General features: G+C 43.4%; 1 protein-coding gene across 4 annotated transcripts in view; it reads left to right on the plus strand.

The window, feature by feature from the left end:
• The first annotated feature begins 1,597 nt into the window (after positions 1-1,597).
• Positions 1,598-17,134, plus strand: part of USP44 (ubiquitin specific peptidase 44) — a 28,979-nt gene continuing 13,442 nt past the window's right edge. The window contains exons 1-3 of one of the 4 annotated variants that reach the window (XM_059726350.1): positions 1,598-1,685; positions 10,296-11,810; positions 14,350-15,191. In XM_059726350.1, coding sequence (XP_059582333.1) covers positions 10,383-11,810; positions 14,350-14,706 — 1,785 coding nt within the window. In that variant the 5' untranslated portion in view covers positions 1,598-1,685; positions 10,296-10,382 and the 3' untranslated portion in view covers positions 14,707-15,191. Of the gene's footprint in view, positions 1,686-1,786; positions 1,830-1,943; positions 2,498-10,295; positions 11,811-14,349; positions 15,192-17,134 lie in introns of those variants that run through there. The other 3 variants (XM_006268141.4, XM_019489257.2, XM_019489256.2) reach the window with 3 other exon arrangements.

Consider the following 17,134-nt stretch of genomic DNA (forward strand, 5'->3'; position numbering starts at 1 on the left):
AGGTATTTGAATGCAAAAGAATAACTGAAAAACAGTGTGTGAGAAAGAGAGGGCTCCTAGTGGTTTGTGGACCACATCTAGCGGAGATCTATGTGAACTAAACAGGAAAAAACAACATTTTATTATTAGATGTTAAATACCTGGGCTGTTCCACAACACGTGGAGTAGAAATGTAATAACACATTGTCAATAACAGCTTGCCGGCCATGGCATTCCAGCTGGCTTAGAGATAGCCTATAATTCACAAGCCATTTACTTTGGCAGCTCTCTGATGTGATTTCTACAGTACAGTTTCAAGCCTTATATACACAGTCAGATCGTATGGCCCAAAAGTCAGACCACTGAGTAAGGGGCTTGATTTTCAGACACGACTGTACTCTCTGAAGGACTCCATTCTTACAATTGTTAAAAATAACACAGCCCTCCCAGATTCATAATCTGAATTACCATTTTTGAGGCTTATGGGAAAATGGAGGAGAGACATAGTTGGCCATGTTAATCTTCAGTCAAGTAGAAGGCAGAGTAGACTGGCACCTTGTAGACCAGGGGTTGGCAAAATGCAGCCCGCAGGCCGGATGCGGCCCGCCAGGCCATTCTATCCGGCCTGCAGGGCCCCTAAAAAATTTAGAAAATTAATATTTATCTGCCCCAGCTGCCTGTCATGTGGCCCTCAATGGCTTGCCAAAACTGAGTAAGCAGCCCTCTGCTCAAAATAATTGCCCGCCCCTGTTATAGCCTAACCAAAGCAGGTAGACAGACAGATACATATAGATGGAGAAGAGCCTTAGTGCCAGTAACAAATGCGATTCTGAACATAGGTCCAACCCTGACTTATTTGACAATAAAAACCACTCTCTCTTGTCCAGTCCTGAATGATGGGGGAAAGCAAATCCAAAGTCTTGAGGCTGGAGAGTGAGGTTGGCAGTTCTATCGCAATACACTGACGTAAATAATAACATGTAACACACTGCGGTAAATAATAATGCCGGGCACTTCATGGGACAGGACACGGGGATTCACCCAGCATGTAAACCGGGAGCCCAGAGCTGCAGGGCAGGGAAGGCCTTTCTCCCTGAAAGCTTACTGCAAGGCCAGAACCAGACAGAAAGGGGGCCTGAAAATGGTAATTTTTTTATTCTTATCTCTGGCGGAGGAAGGGGGTGCGATACTAAAAGCTTGCTGAGGCCGCCGGGAGTCTAGACACGGTGCTGTGCAGGACTGAGCAGGAACAGTGGTGCTGGCAGGCCCTTCTACTGCAACAGCCATATGAAGCGCATGGCGCCTGCCCCCCTCTCTCTGCCATAGCAGGCGGGCAGGGTGTTGGCAGCGGCTTCACCCCGTTTCTCATTCACGGCCTCCCTTGCCCCTGGTCAGCCAGACATCCCCGTGACCGGAGCCAGGTCCCCACTCACAACCCGTGCCCGGGGGCGGGGGCGGCACCGGCTAAGAATCCCGCGCCCGCGCCCGGGCATGCGGCGGCCGGCGCGGGGGCGGAGCCGAACGCCGCTACTAAGGACAGAAGGGCGGCTCCCATTGGGCGCGGCGTGGATGGGGCGGGGCCTGGCCGGGGAGGCCCGCGAGGGATCCCCGCGGCTGCGGGGGAGGGAGGGGTGCTGACGTCATGGAGGGGCTGGCTGCTCCGGGCAGGCTGAGGCGCGGGGCGCGCAAGATGGCGGCGGCGGCGGGTGAGCGGCGGCGCGGAGCGGCCCCTGGCGGGGGGCGGTGAAGCAAGGCGAGGCGGGAGGGGTGGCTGAGCCGCGAGAGCGCGGCGCGGCGGCGGCGGGCGGGCTGCGCTGCTGGCGTGCGGGAGCTGGCGGCGTGGGCGCTTGGTGCGTATCTTACGCAGTTCCGCGGAACCGCGCGCTAGTGTGCGAAGTACCGTAAAATACGGTGTGAAGTACCGTAAATGCTGTGTAGCAGAGCGCAGGCTCGGGCGCAGCACGCCGCGGCACTGGGGACGTGCTCCCTGGGAAGAGGCTCCTTGTCGGTCTTTCAGCCTGCAGGCCAAGGCAGGCTGCCACCTGGGTTGAAGCCTCCATGTTTTGGGGGTCTGCTCCTTTGCGGAATAAGCAGCCAAGTGCAGCCTGTTGGGGCCTGGCCACCTCAGTCTGCTTTGCCCCACGACCGAGACAGGACAGCATAGCTGAGAGTTGGAGGCCCCTTGGCTGAAGGCCTGGCCACGAAGTCCCGTTTGAGTTTGCAATGACACACGGTGGAAACCAACAACGGGACGGTGTGAACAAGCAGACTTGCTAGGGAGTGCGCCCCAACAGCCGTCACGCGGGAATGGGCCAGGGGCAGAACCGCGGTGTAAAATGGTTCACAAAGCAAATCCGTTCCTTCTGGCAAACGATGCCTCATTTTTTCTTTCTGTGTTTGGGCAGGTTAAGTATTGCTGTGGTAAAATCAGTTTTCTCTCTACTTCTCACTGAGAAACACCAGGTTTTTTTCATGACCAAAGATCTGTTGCTGTTCTGCTGATATTACCTCATTAAAGGTATACACCTGCTAATTTGATTAGATGTGATGATTTTGTTTGTTAAGCCAGCCTCCAGATCACCCTCAGGCCCAGGGCAAAGCGCTGACGAAGGGTTTTTGAACCTGAAAGCTTGCTTAATAACTATTCTCCAACTATTTGGGTTGGTCTAATAAAAGATATCAAATTCATCCAAGGAACCTTGCCTGCCTGTACAAAGAAGGCATTTCTCAGAATAATAGATTGTGTAATTGGCACTTTACATTATGATAACAATGAAGTTTGTACACCTGTTCCTATTTGCCATGAAGTTTATCCAAGCTAATTAGAGGCACTATCCTTTCACTCCTTTCTGAACCTGGAATAAAAAACAGATTCCTGCTGGTGTAGCATTGAGCATGCGCTCCCAGAATGTCTCAGTAACTGCAGTAAATCTACTACACTATTTTCAGACTAAAAGTAGATTTCTTATTGGGTTCTCCTTTTCCCTTTATTGTTGGTGGCCCTGGTGTCTGACACAATAGTCTAAATGCCTGACCCCTACAGACTTTCCACTCAAACCTTTTCCACTCTACCATATCTGGAAAATAGGCAGAAACGTGCTGTTTGCCAAAAAGGTGTGAGACTTGATTATAATTTGATAAACTCAAATCTGTCTGAATGCAGAATACTGGTAATTTGAAGGTACAGGCTCTTTGACATGAATGGGAAAACATCTCCAGGGTTACTTTTAAATACTATTTTCTTACTATATGGTTTATTACCCTAATGATATAACTGGTGCTGCAAAAAATTTAAAATGTTGCAGATAGCTTTTAAAGAATCAGTGCCTAAGGAAGTGTAAATTTCTGACTTAAAGGATCAGCTGGGTTCTTCAGTTAGATGTGATATCTTTTATTAGACCAACTGAGTAGTTGGAAAAAAAGTTGTTAGCAAGCTTTAGGGGGTAGTCACCCTTTATCGCCCTATGCCTGACGAAGGGTGACTGTGCCCAAAAGCTTGCTAACAACTTTTTTTCCAAATACTCAGTTGGTCTAATAAAAGATAACACATCTAACCAAAGAACCTTGCCTGCCTATGTCCTTAAACCAAAATGGCTACAACCAAAAACTCAGCTGGCTTAAAAGATAATACTTCTACTATTCAGTACTCTTAAGTTATTAAAATGCCCATTATCTTTGATGATCCAAATACTGAAAAGGTATTGAATCAAAGTAGAAATCAGTTCAGTGAACCCTGACAACTTTTTAGATCCCAAAGCATCAAAGGTGCACTTTTATGTGAAATTATATTTTTAACCTCTTAGATTAGGTTTGATAAAATCATACTTAATGTGTCACTGTTTTTACTCTTTCATTTCAGTTTCAGTGGAAATCAGTGAAGTCAGTTTCACTTTCACTCATTTAGAGCTATGGTGTCTCGATTTCAAAAGTGGCAGGAAAGATTCTTAAACAACATAAAAACAGGATGAAAATGTCTATTGGTCTGGGTTAATAAAAGTTATTTTTAACACAACATAAACTTGAAACAGTTTGAGCATGCTTTAAATTATGGAGTTTGTCAGTTCTCTTTGCATATGATTTAAAAAAAAATCAAGCTTTACATTGATGCAACAACCTTAAAGACGATAGTTAAAAGCTTTTTTTTAAGAAAAAAAATCCAAGTCTTTTGATACCCTTTCTTTTGTGCCAGTGAAACTTGGAGGGAGAGAGGGTTCTCTATAGTTGAACTCTTCCACAGGCTTTAATTACATACACATTTTTGTTAGCACTCTCTTGCTAGTCTCTCCTTTGTTACTTAGCTTATCCTTTTTGCTCAGCTTTTAGTGCAAACTGCAAGAAGGAGGATTTGATCTCTGAAGTGCTGGCCAACTAATTCAGACCAGTTTCTTTGCTTGTACAGAGAGTGGAACCCTGTGAGGGAGGATGGAGCAAGCTAACACACAAATTGGTACTGAATAACTTTCTGTGGGGAATTCTTAATCTTGTCTGATTGAATACTGCAAGTTGGATGGCTTCTGCTTTTTTCCCCAGCTGCAACTTTCCTCTAGTAGCAGCAGGTTGTGTATCTGATCTCTGCCACCACTCTTTAATTTAGGCCGTCTACTTCAACTCTCCCAGTCTAGGAATTTACCCATTCTTGTTTTAAATAACTTTATTTCTACTTGAAATTCTTCCATATTCTAATAGATGTTATCAGCAATTTACTTTAATACTTAGCCGAGATCTTCCCGTTCTTGATTTCATCCCATGTATTATCCTGAACTTTGCTCAGTCTTTATGTACATCTAAATATTTGAAAGTTACTTGGCTTAACCGAGCCATCAGTACATTTTTATTCTCTTCACGTCTTTCCTTGTAAAGAAATCCATGTAACAACCCAACAATTTGGTATGGTTTCTCTGCAGTCCTTTGTCGTTGGAGAAAAGCATTATTCTCTTTTGATTGTTATTAGTCTTTAAGCCCCGAACCACTAAAGAACTTCCATGGCATTCTGAGCTTTTATCAGATTTGTTCTGTTACTTTGGTAGTGTTGGAGTGGTGTCGTGATGGTCCTGAAATTATGCGAAAGGCAAGGATTTTTGTGGATGATAACTTTCAGTGGACCCAACTCCATTGCTGGGATAAAGTTAGACAAATTTTATGTTACTTTGCACATTAAAGGCTGCAGTATGCATTCCGTATAGTAATAAGCTGTGTCCTTGAAGCCAGTGGAATGATTTGTGCTCTTAATAAGAAAGATGTTTAAATATAGGTAGTCCAGTGTTCTTTTGACATTCCCTGAACTGGAGCTTAGGTAAGTAAGGGTCAGGTGTTAAGCTTTAGCTCTTCAAAGCATTTCCTGTATTTCTGGTGAACATTCAGGTGGCTGGAGGCTTATCTATAAAGCTGTAACAATAAACTAAACAGTTCTTCTATATTCCTCTATAATCTCTGGTAGTAAATTTACCATATCTGTGGAGGAGCCTAGGAAACTTTGCCTCCTCCGTGGTAGGTAGGAGGGCAGGCAGGAAGAAAACTATACTTCACTCCAAACCCTAACTAATTTCCTTCAAAAGATTGGTCAGAACTCAGTATATTCCTGTGCAAGGTTTTGCTTTTGTCAGACTAAATTTTCAGATGGAAAAGGCTTCAGTTTGAAAGCTTCTAGCCATGTAATGTTAAGAAGAGATGGGGGAGGAGGAGGAATGATTTTCAGCAGCAAAACATGGTGGTGATATTTTCCTTGCAGCAGTGAACCCCTGGGACCATTGCTCTTGTCTGATGCACTTCTGCTGCTGCTCTGCCCTCCCTGCTGCCAGAGCTGCTGCAGAGAAGGTGCAGGGAGCAGAAGGGTGTGGGAGGGTTGGGGTGGGGAAGGAAGCATCCACCTAGCTCCATTGTGGTGCTCCTGTCTTAATAAGTGCTAGGGACTCATGCCCTACTTCCCCGCCATTGTTATGCCATGGGTTACCAAACGTGTCAATTCTCAGTTTTTAGTTCTTTAATAACTTAAGTTAATAGGACTGATGTGACATTATCTTAACATTTTTAATTAAAGCCGTTTCATGAGAAACGTAGGTGAATTTAACTGCTGCTTAAATCAGTATGAAAACTGTTTCTGAACCTGAATCACTAAGGGTATGTGCCAGACAAATAGTTTATTGTGAGGTAGAGTGGGGAGGGCACTTTGCAGCTGCTGCCTCTTTCATTGCAGGCTAAGATATTGTGGCTTAATTTTTATGTACTGTAAGGAAGTGCATGCACCTAGACAGGACATCTGATGCATAATAAATTGTTTGTTTTAAAACCTGGGAGGAAAGATGGTCTCCTGAATTGAGTAGTGACCTAGAATTGAGAGGTATGGGTTTAGTTCTCTTACTCTATGACAGGCTTCCTGTGCAACCTTAGGAAAGTCCCTGTCTCAATTCCCCATCTGTAAAATGGTTAGAGCTACTTTTTTTGCAAAGGGGAACTGCAAAAATAAATGCACAGCCAAACACAATGAATCACCTACAAATAGACTAGTTTGAAACACCTTCCTTCCACAAAGATTAAATGTAAGTACAGATACAGGCACACTTCAGTGGTCCAACAAATCATCAGAAGTCAAGGACAATAAGAAGTCCTTTTTTAGGTATGTAGGCAGTAGAAGGAAAACAAATGGAAGTGTGGGACCCCTGCTTAACATCTCAGGACAGCTAGTAACTGACATTCAGGAAAAAACTGAACTCCTGAATGCCCACTTTGCTTTGGTATTTCACCAGACCAATGGGAAAGACAAGCGAGATAAGGCTCATAGGGGACATGCTGGAACTGACAGCCTCCCTGCTGCAGATGCTGAGTGGGTGCAATACCAAATAGAAAAGCTAGGCATTTATAAGTCAGCAGGACCAGATGGACTTCATCTGAGAGTGCTGAAGGAGCTGGCAGAGGTCATTGTGGAACCCCTGGCAAAGCTCTTTCAGAATTCCTGATGCACAGGGGAAATCCCTGAGGATTGGAAGAGGGCCAAAATTGTGCCCATCTTCAAGAAGGGGAAGAGGGAGGACCCAAGCTACTATAGACCAATATAATTAGCCTAACCTCCATCCCAAGGAAAATCCTGGAAAAGCTCATTACAAAATCTGTGTGTGATACACTCACAGAAAGTAAGATTCTGAGTGACAGCCAGCATGGCTTTGTTGTGGGTAGGTCTTGTCTTACCAATCTCGTCTCCTTCTGTGACCAGGTCTTTCGCCACCTGGACATGGGAGATGAGGTAGACATTATATACCTAGACTTCCGAAAGGCTTTTGATCTAGTATCCCATGATATCGTTGTGGGAAAACTGGAAGATGGTGGGCTCAGCTGCTCAACAGTTCAGTGGGTGGGAAACTGGCTACAGAGTAGGACCCAGAGAGTTTTCATGAACGGATCTGTGTTGTCCTGGCGCAAAGTGGCCAGCGGTGTCCCTCAGGGGTTCATGCTTGGACCGGTGCTTTTCAACATCTTTATCAGTGATTTGGATGGGGGAGTGAAAAGCTCGCTGGCCAAGTCTGTGGACGATACCAAGTTATGGGACAGTGTGGTCATGTCAGAAGATAGGTTGTAGATACAAGTGGACCTGGACAGGCTTGAGAGTTGGGCAGACTGGAACCAAATGAAGCTTAACACTTCCAAGTATAAGGTGCTCCATCTGGGGGCAAACAACCCTCAACATATATAGGCTCTTTGGTGACAGCTTGATTTGCACCACGGCTGAAAGGGACCTAAGGGTAATGATTAACCATCACATGTATATGAGCCGTCACTGTGAGGTGGTTGTCAGCAGGGCAAATAACACGCTGGCATGCATCAACCAATGCATCTTGTGTAAAGCTAAGGAAGTGATACTCCCACTGTACTCAGCACTGGTGAGACCACAGTTGGAGTACTGTGTTCAGTTGTGGGCGCCACATTTCAATAGACGTAGAAAAACTTGAGAGGGTCCAGAAAAGAGCCACCCATATGATCAGGGACTTGCAAGGCAAGCCATACGAGGAAAGGCTGAGGAACCTGGGCCTTTAGCCTAAAGAAGAGAAGGTTGAGAGGGGACTTGACAGCGGCTTAGTATTATATCAAAGGAGTGCATCAGGAGCTTCGCGAACATCTGTGCACTAGGGCACCCCCGGGGAAGACCAGGACCAAGGGATACAAACTTCTGGAAGGCCACTTCAGGCTTAATACTAGGAAAAACTCCTTCACAGGGTGTCCAGACTGTGGAATAAATTCCTTCCAGAGGTGGTGCAGTCACCTACCCTGGAGATTTTCAAGAGCAGACTAGACAGTCACCTCACTGGGGTCACCTAACCCTAGTTGTCTTCCTGCCTAGAGCAAGGTGGGCTGGACCTGATGATCTGCAATGTCCCTTCCAGCCCCTAACAGTCTATGAATCCTTATTACTGTTTCATAGCATGGCAATGGTCTTGAGAAATCTCAAGCAATGTGCTGCTTTTCACATCCAATCTAGGAATTATGGATTGGCACCTATCTAACTGTTGAGGACAGTACTAATAAGGACATGGGGCAAAGCCTGAATGAGTGAGGATCCTTATCATGGATGTGTTGAATTGATTAGTTCAATTAATGCAATTTACAGACTGTTTATTGTATTGTAGAGAAGGCTGTACAGATTATAGTTAAATACTAGTGTATGCTTGTAAGATGTTTAAAAATCTTCATATTTAGATGGTAAAACAATATCTAGAGATGTATAGTCATGTGGTAAACCTTTTTTGGTGGTGGAGTGGAAGAAAAACAAGTTCAATGTAGATGTGATCAGTAAAAAAAAAAAAAATGTGTAAATGAAAGATATTATCTAGATGGAGTGTACATAGAAGTTTTTCTGCTAACCAGTTGCCATTTCTTATCTAGTTTTTTCACAAATGCCACATCATTTGACATACATATACCAAAACTTTCTATATTGATAACTGGGATAGCAAACACTGGATTTTTACATTAATATGGTCTGGCCCAATATGTAATGATCAACTATTTGTACACAGCTTCCAAATTTGTAAAAATGAAAGAATTGTAGCGTACTAGTGATTAGGGCTGTAATGAAAACATGACTTTTTTCAACACAGCCTCTTATGCATCTTCACATAATATTTGAGAGTTGCTTGAAGCTTCTCTAATGAGAAATATATGGTGCTTCTAGAGGGAGTTAATTTGATGAGTGAAACCAGCAATATATTCTGTCTAGCCTTTCTTGTTAGTAATATTAGCACCAATGTGTGAGCTCAGATTTAAGAATGTACTGACTTAGGTTGCCGGATTATGTCTCTTTATACTGTTAAGGGAGGAAAAGCAGAGAGAGAGAATCATTTACTTTTGTCATTCTTATCAGTTAGGATTTGTCTGCATGCAAATGAGTTTAGTTAAAGCAGTACAAACCCTTACTGTGGGTACTTTTGTTTTTGTTAAAAACTGGCTATATCTGTTCAACTCCCCTCCAGAAATTTACAGTATGAACCGGATTTAAATTGACTTTATCATCTTCAGTGATTGAAAACCTGTTTAAAATTACACCTTTACACTGGTGCAACCTTGTATGTAGCTCAGACCAATGCAATGTTCATAGGGCAGAAGTTTCAAGCTTGTCATTCCTACAGGTCACCAGCAGGTTGTATAAAGTCTTTCCCTCATCCCCCACAAAGATGCCAGAATGGATCTCAGAGTTGAAGCACATTTATTAAACACCTTTTAGCATAAGCAGTCATGTGCTTTCTTCTACATTGCAGCTTTATTTAAACACAATAAAGTGTATTGGTTTAATGAAAGGTTAATTCTAAATCAGTCCTGAAAGCCTGGTGCAACTTCCTATTGATACATTTTCATTTAAAACTTACCAGTTTAGTTTATACCTGTAAATTTACCAGTCAAAGCTAAGCCAGCATGGTCCAAGTTAAACAAGTATGTATTTCTATTCAAAGTTACAGTAGTATAATAAATAGTTTGGAACAATATTTTTTAATTAAATTAGTGGAACTTTGTTTAGATTAGGCTTATATTATCAAAGTGCCTCAGTCCTGACACCAAAGGTACTAATGGAGTGAGTAGCTGTATACATACTGGTTTGGTCCTTGACTCTTCTGCTTTAACTGCGAATAAAGGTGCTAACTATCAGTGGGTGACCTGATATGATTGCGTGCTCGCTAGGATCTAGAGTAGAATTCATGACTTCAGCTGTCTTATATATCAATTTGTGATAGTTGCTTTTAAAACTGAAAATTTGTGTGATCAAAAATGTCTTGAATAACTGCCAACTTGTGCTGTACCTTAGGCTGATCTTTTTCTTTTCTTTTTTTTCTTAGTTTGCAGGTCAAAATGTCTCAGACAGAAAATAGTTAGGCTCACAAAATACATCATCCTATCTTGTCTCTAGCATTTCAGTATTCAAAATGGATAAGTGTAAACACGTAGGAAGGCTGCGGCTTGCCCAAGACCATTCCATCCTGAACCCTCAGAAATGGCATTGTGTGGACTGCAATACTACAGAATCTGTATGGGCATGCCTCAGCTGTTCCCATGTGGCATGTGGAAGATATATTGAAGAGCATGCACTAAAGCACTTTCAGGAAAGTAGTCATCCTGTGGCATTGGAAGTAAATGAGCTGTATGTTTTTTGTTATCTTTGTGATGACTACGTTCTGAATGATAATGCCACTGGTGACTTAAAACTGTTGAGAAGTACATTAAGTGCAATCAAGAGTCAAAACTATGACTGCACTACCCGTAGCGGCCGGACTTTGCGATCCATGGGAGCAAGTGATGATTCGTACCTTTCACGTGATTGTGCCCAAGCTTTGCTTCGTAATGAAGACCGCATGTTCACGGCTTTGTGGCACAGGAGGCGTTCGTTAATGGGCAAAGTATTCAGAACATGGTTTGAGCTAACGCCTACTGGAAAAAGGATTTTGGAAGAAGAAAGGCATCGGGAAGAGGCAGAGGAAAAGAGGGATAGAGCTCGGAAGAGAAGACAAGAGCGAAAGCGTCGGTTGAAAGCAGAGATGGAAAAAATGCCTCCAAGAAAGAGTACTCGTTTACAAAATCGAAGTCAAATCTCAAAAGTACCATCCTGTGTACAAAAAGTACAATATGATCTGGACTTGCCTGCAGAGCTGAAAGGAACACATACCTCAGATGAAGTAAAACTGAAAAAAATCAGTGACTCCCCAATTAAACGAAGGCCTACGGTGACTCCTGGTGTAACAGGACTGAGAAACTTGGGAAATACGTGCTACATGAACTCTATTCTGCAAGTACTGAGTCATTTACTTATTTTTCGGCAATGTTTTTTAAAGCTTGATTGGAGCCAAACTCAGGAGTTGCTGGCAACAGCAGTCAATGGTAAAACAAGGTCTTCTAAGAAGTACCCTCTGGTTATTGGCTCTGTGTTTCATGTGAATGAGAATCAAGAGAAGGTGAAAGGCTCATCTTCAAGGCGATCTAGTTTATCCTCTGGACTAAGTGGGGGGGCATCAAAAAGTAGAAATATGGAACTTATACAGCCCAAGGAGCCAAGCTCAGAGCACATATCTCTTTGTCATGAACTACATACTCTGTTCCAAGTTATGTGGTCTGGCAAGTGGGCACTGGTATCTCCTTTTGCAATGCTCCATTCTGTTTGGAGATTAATCCCAGCTTTCCGAGGTTATGCCCAACAAGATGCTCAGGAATTCCTCTGTGAACTTTTAGATAAAGTACAGCAGGAACTGGAAACCACTGGGACCAGATACCCAGCTCTCATCCCTGCTTCTCAAAGGAAACTTATGAAACAGGTTCTGAATGTGGTCAATACCATTTTTCATGGACAGCTTTTAAGTCAGGTATGTATCAGGATTTTTTTTTTTTTTTCAATCTGTTGTAGAAATCACTGAAGGCATAAACCAGATGATATATTTGTAAGGGGTTTGAAAGATTAGTATTGCCTAGTTGAGCTAATGAATAAGAAGGGACAAGAGAAAAGGATACTGAATGATATATAGAGGCGCATGTAATCATTCTCTGTACCAAAGGAATTACCTAGTAGAAATTAAAGTAACAGCTTCAAATGATAAGTGCAAATACTTCACTTCATGACTGAAATATATTCCTAAAAATTATTATTGAGGTATAGAAGTTGACTTCTACACAAGTAAATGTTTTTCAACATGAGTGTGTAATATCTCAAACCTGAGAGAGATATCTACATCAGTTATCCATTAACTGCTGGGGTTAAGAAACATAAAGACATAGATAGCATCTTGTTTCCTAATCAGTTATCAAAGTTTTACACTTAAAAGCATCTGGTTGGCTCTGTTGAAGAAAGTCATAGAAACTACATAACATTGGTAATTCTTGCATTCACTTAAGTGACACCTACACAATATTGTAAAGAGTGGTGGGCAACTGGGACCCCAGCCCCAGCTGCCCACTTAAAGAGGACACAAGTACAGAAGCTGCTGCTGGCCTGGCCCCTGCAAGCACCTCTGCTACTCAGGGCTCAGAATATGTCTTTTTCACTGCTACCCCTTATAAATAATTTGTTCTGTTTCAGTAAATCATTTAAAATGGATTTTGAAATTTTTTATTACAGAAACATTTGTGAGTCTGATTTCTATCCACAGGACACTGATTCATGATACTGGGGTTCTTCCTTAGATGATACAGCAAGCTGTGCCAGTGAAATGAGCTAGGTTTCATTGTGTCCTCTGTTTGGGTGCTCTGTTTTTTAAGAGCTCTTATGAAATACTTCTGTATATTCCATCAGTGCATGAAGCAATTTAAGTAGCAGCTTAATGCAGTGCAGTTGAAGTATGCCTATTTGTGTAAAGACCTGAGAACCAGCTAAATATTAACCCTCAGATACTCGAATTTCTGTACCATCTGTTGCAAAAAGATGTTCCTTGATAGAGAAAAGCTTATTTGAATGAGGTCAGTTCAACTGTGATCTTGGATTACCACAATAACTTTTTCTGAAATAAGATTCTTTTCCCCTCTGCCAAGTGTAGATTTTGCTTCCTACTGATAAATTAGTAGAGAAAAGTTAAGAACTGAATGCATCTAAACCAAGGAGGAGAATATGGGCTCTGACTGTGAAGACTCTTTCTTTCACGTTCTGTCAGTCTTTATATGCTAGTCAGATTCTAGTGACTGGCAGGATGAGGCTGAAATCTTACAGGGGAAAGAATCTTTATCCTGCCAGCCCATGTTCTCAAGTGTGAACCTAGTGGAAATGTGGGTTAACAACTTAGCTCCTCCCCCCATGGAAAGAAGGATGGTTGTTAGCTATCTACTTAAATCATGGTTTCACAGGTTTCGTGGAAACCATGAAATCCAGGATTGTCCTTGAAATCAACAACAAAAAAACTTAAAATGCTGATTCCTCAGTGGGTGCCAGTGGTCCTCACTGCCATTGTGTCCTGGCCCCATCAGCTGGTGGGGTCACATGAAGGCAGCAGAAAAGATGGCTGCTGGTCCCTCCTTCCTCCTTCCCCCTGGCCTCTCCGCCAATCACTGCTGAGGAATGGGGCCACAGAAAGGGCAGCTGCCCCCTCATCCCTTTCCCACCAGGGCCTTTCTGCCAATCAGTGCTAAGGGGTGGAGCCACCAGAGCACATCTGCAAGATGTCCACAGAACTTGCTTTTTATGCTGCAGCAAGCCACAAGAATTGGTAAGTCTAACCATGATTTAAGTAGACTCCTAGTGATTGTCTGCTCACAGCCTAGGACTGCAGTAAGTTGTCTGTGTTTCATAACTCTGTTGGGAAATGATTGTACATGCTATTGGGAACATTACTTCCTTTCCACTTCAGAAATGAGCATACTCCACACGGCACTGTTGTCAGAGTGTTAATTGATTTATACCTGCTCTTGAAAGCTGATCCTTGTGGAGCTGTCAGTACAAGACTGCTGTTATCTAACACTTCAAGAGCAGGAAATTTAATAGCAACTGGCTACTTGTTGTGAAACGTTGGCTTTCCTGTAAAAATCATCTTCTGGTCCTCTTTGGTTAGTGTTTTTGTAAATCACTGGCATCAGGATGGCACAGTGAGTTTAATGCAACAATTTTGAAATTAAGCCCCACAATGCTAAAGCCAATAGAGGTTTAGTGATCACCTAATTCTTAAGGGATTCACAAACTGAATTAGCAGATTGCTGTTATTGTGTTTTTTCACATATTTAAACTAATTATACCTTTTGAAATCACTTTTCTGACCACTAATTATGTTGACTTCTATTCTCTTGACACTTCAGAACCTTAGCAATTAAAATGTAGCCTTTTTCTAACCACCTTTTTGTTTGTTGATAAGCTTACTGGCAACAAAACTAGTCTGGAAGTTATAATTGCTCAATTATCAACTGAATTGCTGCTGTATTCTTAAGTGTCCCCAACACAGCTGTGTGGACCTGGAAAAAGAGGAGGAATCATTCCTGTCTGCAAGAACTACGCCCACAAACCCCTCTAATGTAGATTCAGGAATAGCAGCAAAAAGTCGTCTTCCTGGGATAAACTATTTCATTTTGGGAGCTAGTATAAGCTCAGCTGCCAAACATTTTGTGTTGATGACCATAGGAATGTTTGCCTGGATAGCTCAAATGGAGCAATTACATCAGCAAATCTTTTTCAGTAAAAAAAAAAAAAAAAAGCCTCTGTTTTTAGCAAAAGTAACAAATTTTGTGTGGCCTGAATGTCATCTTTTTAGCTTTGTCTTTTCCTGTTTTGCAGGCCACTTTACCTAAATGTTCCTTTTAATATTTAATGGCTGAGGGGGCTGTGTTTTGAGCAGTCTTTTGAAGTCTTTTTAACATTGACTGAAGAAAGGTCTTTGAACTTGTATAAGTAACTTGCCACTTCTATTATAGAACAACAACAAAATGTTTTATGCCTTTGCAGAATACCAACACAGAACGAGAGTTGTTAGGCATAAAATTAATAGTTGTTTCAAAGGTCATGAGGTTAAAGCACTTAATCAAAAAAGAACTGTCAGCAGTAGGGCAGTGCAAAGCTTTGGTAGCTGATTTGATTCTGAGGAGATTTGGCCCAATTCAGGGACAGAATCTCCGAATTGGAATAGTATCAGGAGACCAAAAGCTCCAAATCGATTGGAAACATCTGAATTGATTTGGAAAAGATTCAGAGATTTGGCCATAGACTAAACAGGCAGCTGACAGCTGCCTCCAGCTGGTATGTCAGTTGGGGAGGGAATGGGCATGGGGGAGGGAGGCATTGGAGCTGGGACAAGCTGCCCAGCTGGAGTGGGGGGCACATTACTCAGGGAGGGGGGTTGGGGGGGCATGGGATGCGGGTGCTGCAGTGCTAGGAGCAAGGGCTCTGCCCTGCTCCCGTATGCCCAGCTAAGGTGGTATGCGGGTACAGCTTGCTCCAGGAGGAAGGGGGCAAATGGCAGTAGGGTAGTAGACGGCGTGCAGCACCCTGCCAAGCCACGCCGCACCCGCACCATGGGGCAGCTGCTGCATGGGTGTCAAGCGGGGGGGGTTCCACTGCCCCCTGCTGCCTTGTGCTGCACAGGGGGGGTCTGCCATGAGTCCTCAGTGGCCCCCGATCACCACTGCCAGAGCTGGTGAGTACGGGGCTTTTTTTAAAGCTCCAGTTACAGGAGCGGCAAACAGGGCCTTTCAGAGCTTATGGCAGCGTGGGGCAGTGGGGATTGCCCCCTCCCTCCACCTGGCACCCATGTGGCAGCTGTCTCTTTGCACAGGTGCAGCACGGCTTGGCAGGGCACCTGGGCGGCTCCGTGTGTCAGCTGGAGCCCGGCATCACACAGCCCCAGCGGCCCAAGCTCCCAGGCAGTGTGCAGAACCCTGCCGAGCCACGTTGCACCCACGCCATGGGGCAGCTGCTGCATGGGTGCCAAGCCGGGGGGGGGGGGCACAATCCCTGCTGCTCCATGCTGCATAGGGGGGTTCTACCATGAGCACCCAGAGGCCCCAATCACTGCTTCTGCAGTTGATGAGTGTGGGGCTTTTTTTTTTTCTTTTTCCAAGTGCTGAAACTAGGCTGGGGCCAGGGCCGGGGATGGAGCTGAGCAGGACAGCCATGGGGTCTTCTCCTGCGGCTCCCTTTGCCAGGAGAGAGGCAGGCACAGCTGGAGGAGCCACAGGAGAACCTGCAGCCACCCGGCTGTGCCTGCGTTTTCCGGCCAATCCGAATCACCGAATCGGTGCTGACTCTTCCAAAGCTGATTAGGCCAAATCAGTTCAGAACAGTGATCCAAATTGAATCGCTGTCCTCCAAATAATCCAAATCGAATACTTCCCTATTCACACAGGCCTAGTCAGCAGTACAGGTGAACCAGCCCCAAAGCAATGGACAAACTCTAAACTTATGATATAGTCAGTGGACTATATATCAAAGTGATGGAAGAATGTGAAACATTAAATATGAGTAGACTCACTGGGTGCTACACACTTTAATGTGCATTAGCCTATTTTAATGCACACTTTTTTGTGATGCTTTAATGTGAATTAAAATAAGCTAATGCACCTTTTTTTAGTACCTCACAATGGAGGTACTAAATTTTACGCGCCTTAGCAAAAGCACATTCGGGAACGTGTAGACACATCCACTGATCTGTATTCTTTTCCCAGATAGATTCTCTAGTCTCAGCTCCAAAATAATAAAGCATTTGGTGATTTCTGTTTACTATCAGATTTGTTAGTTGTAGAAATCTACGCTTTCCTTTTTAGAAAATTACCTTTTTGTAATTCTTTGGGTTCTTTGGGTAAATCTGATATCTTTTATTAGGCCAACTCAAATAGTTGGAACAATTCTTCTTTGCAAGCTTTCAGGTATAAATGCCCTTTGTCAGGCTGAGGAAGCATCTGCAGTTGGTGTGTGCTCTTCCTGGATTAAATGAGTTGGTCTAATAAAAGATACCAGATTTACCCAAAGAACCTTGTCTGCCTATGTCCTCAGACCAACACGGCTACAACCTATGTCCTTGTAAACTGAACTGAAAGCATTTGTGGTCTGGGGAAACCATCCAAAAGAAAATCTGTAAGATTTGTGAATTGTACCGGTCACCTCAGTGGATTAATTTAAATTCTGAAATTTAATTATAAATTTGAGTGTCAAAGCTAAACTAAAAGACTCAGTAATTTCAGAAAATGTCTTACTGAAAAGATGCATGTTGGGTGTATATACAGA

The sequence above is a fragment of the Alligator mississippiensis genome, chromosome 4, assembly GCF_030867095.1.
Source record: "Alligator mississippiensis isolate rAllMis1 chromosome 4, rAllMis1, whole genome shotgun sequence".
NCBI lineage: Eukaryota > Metazoa > Chordata > Crocodylia > Alligatoridae > Alligator > Alligator mississippiensis.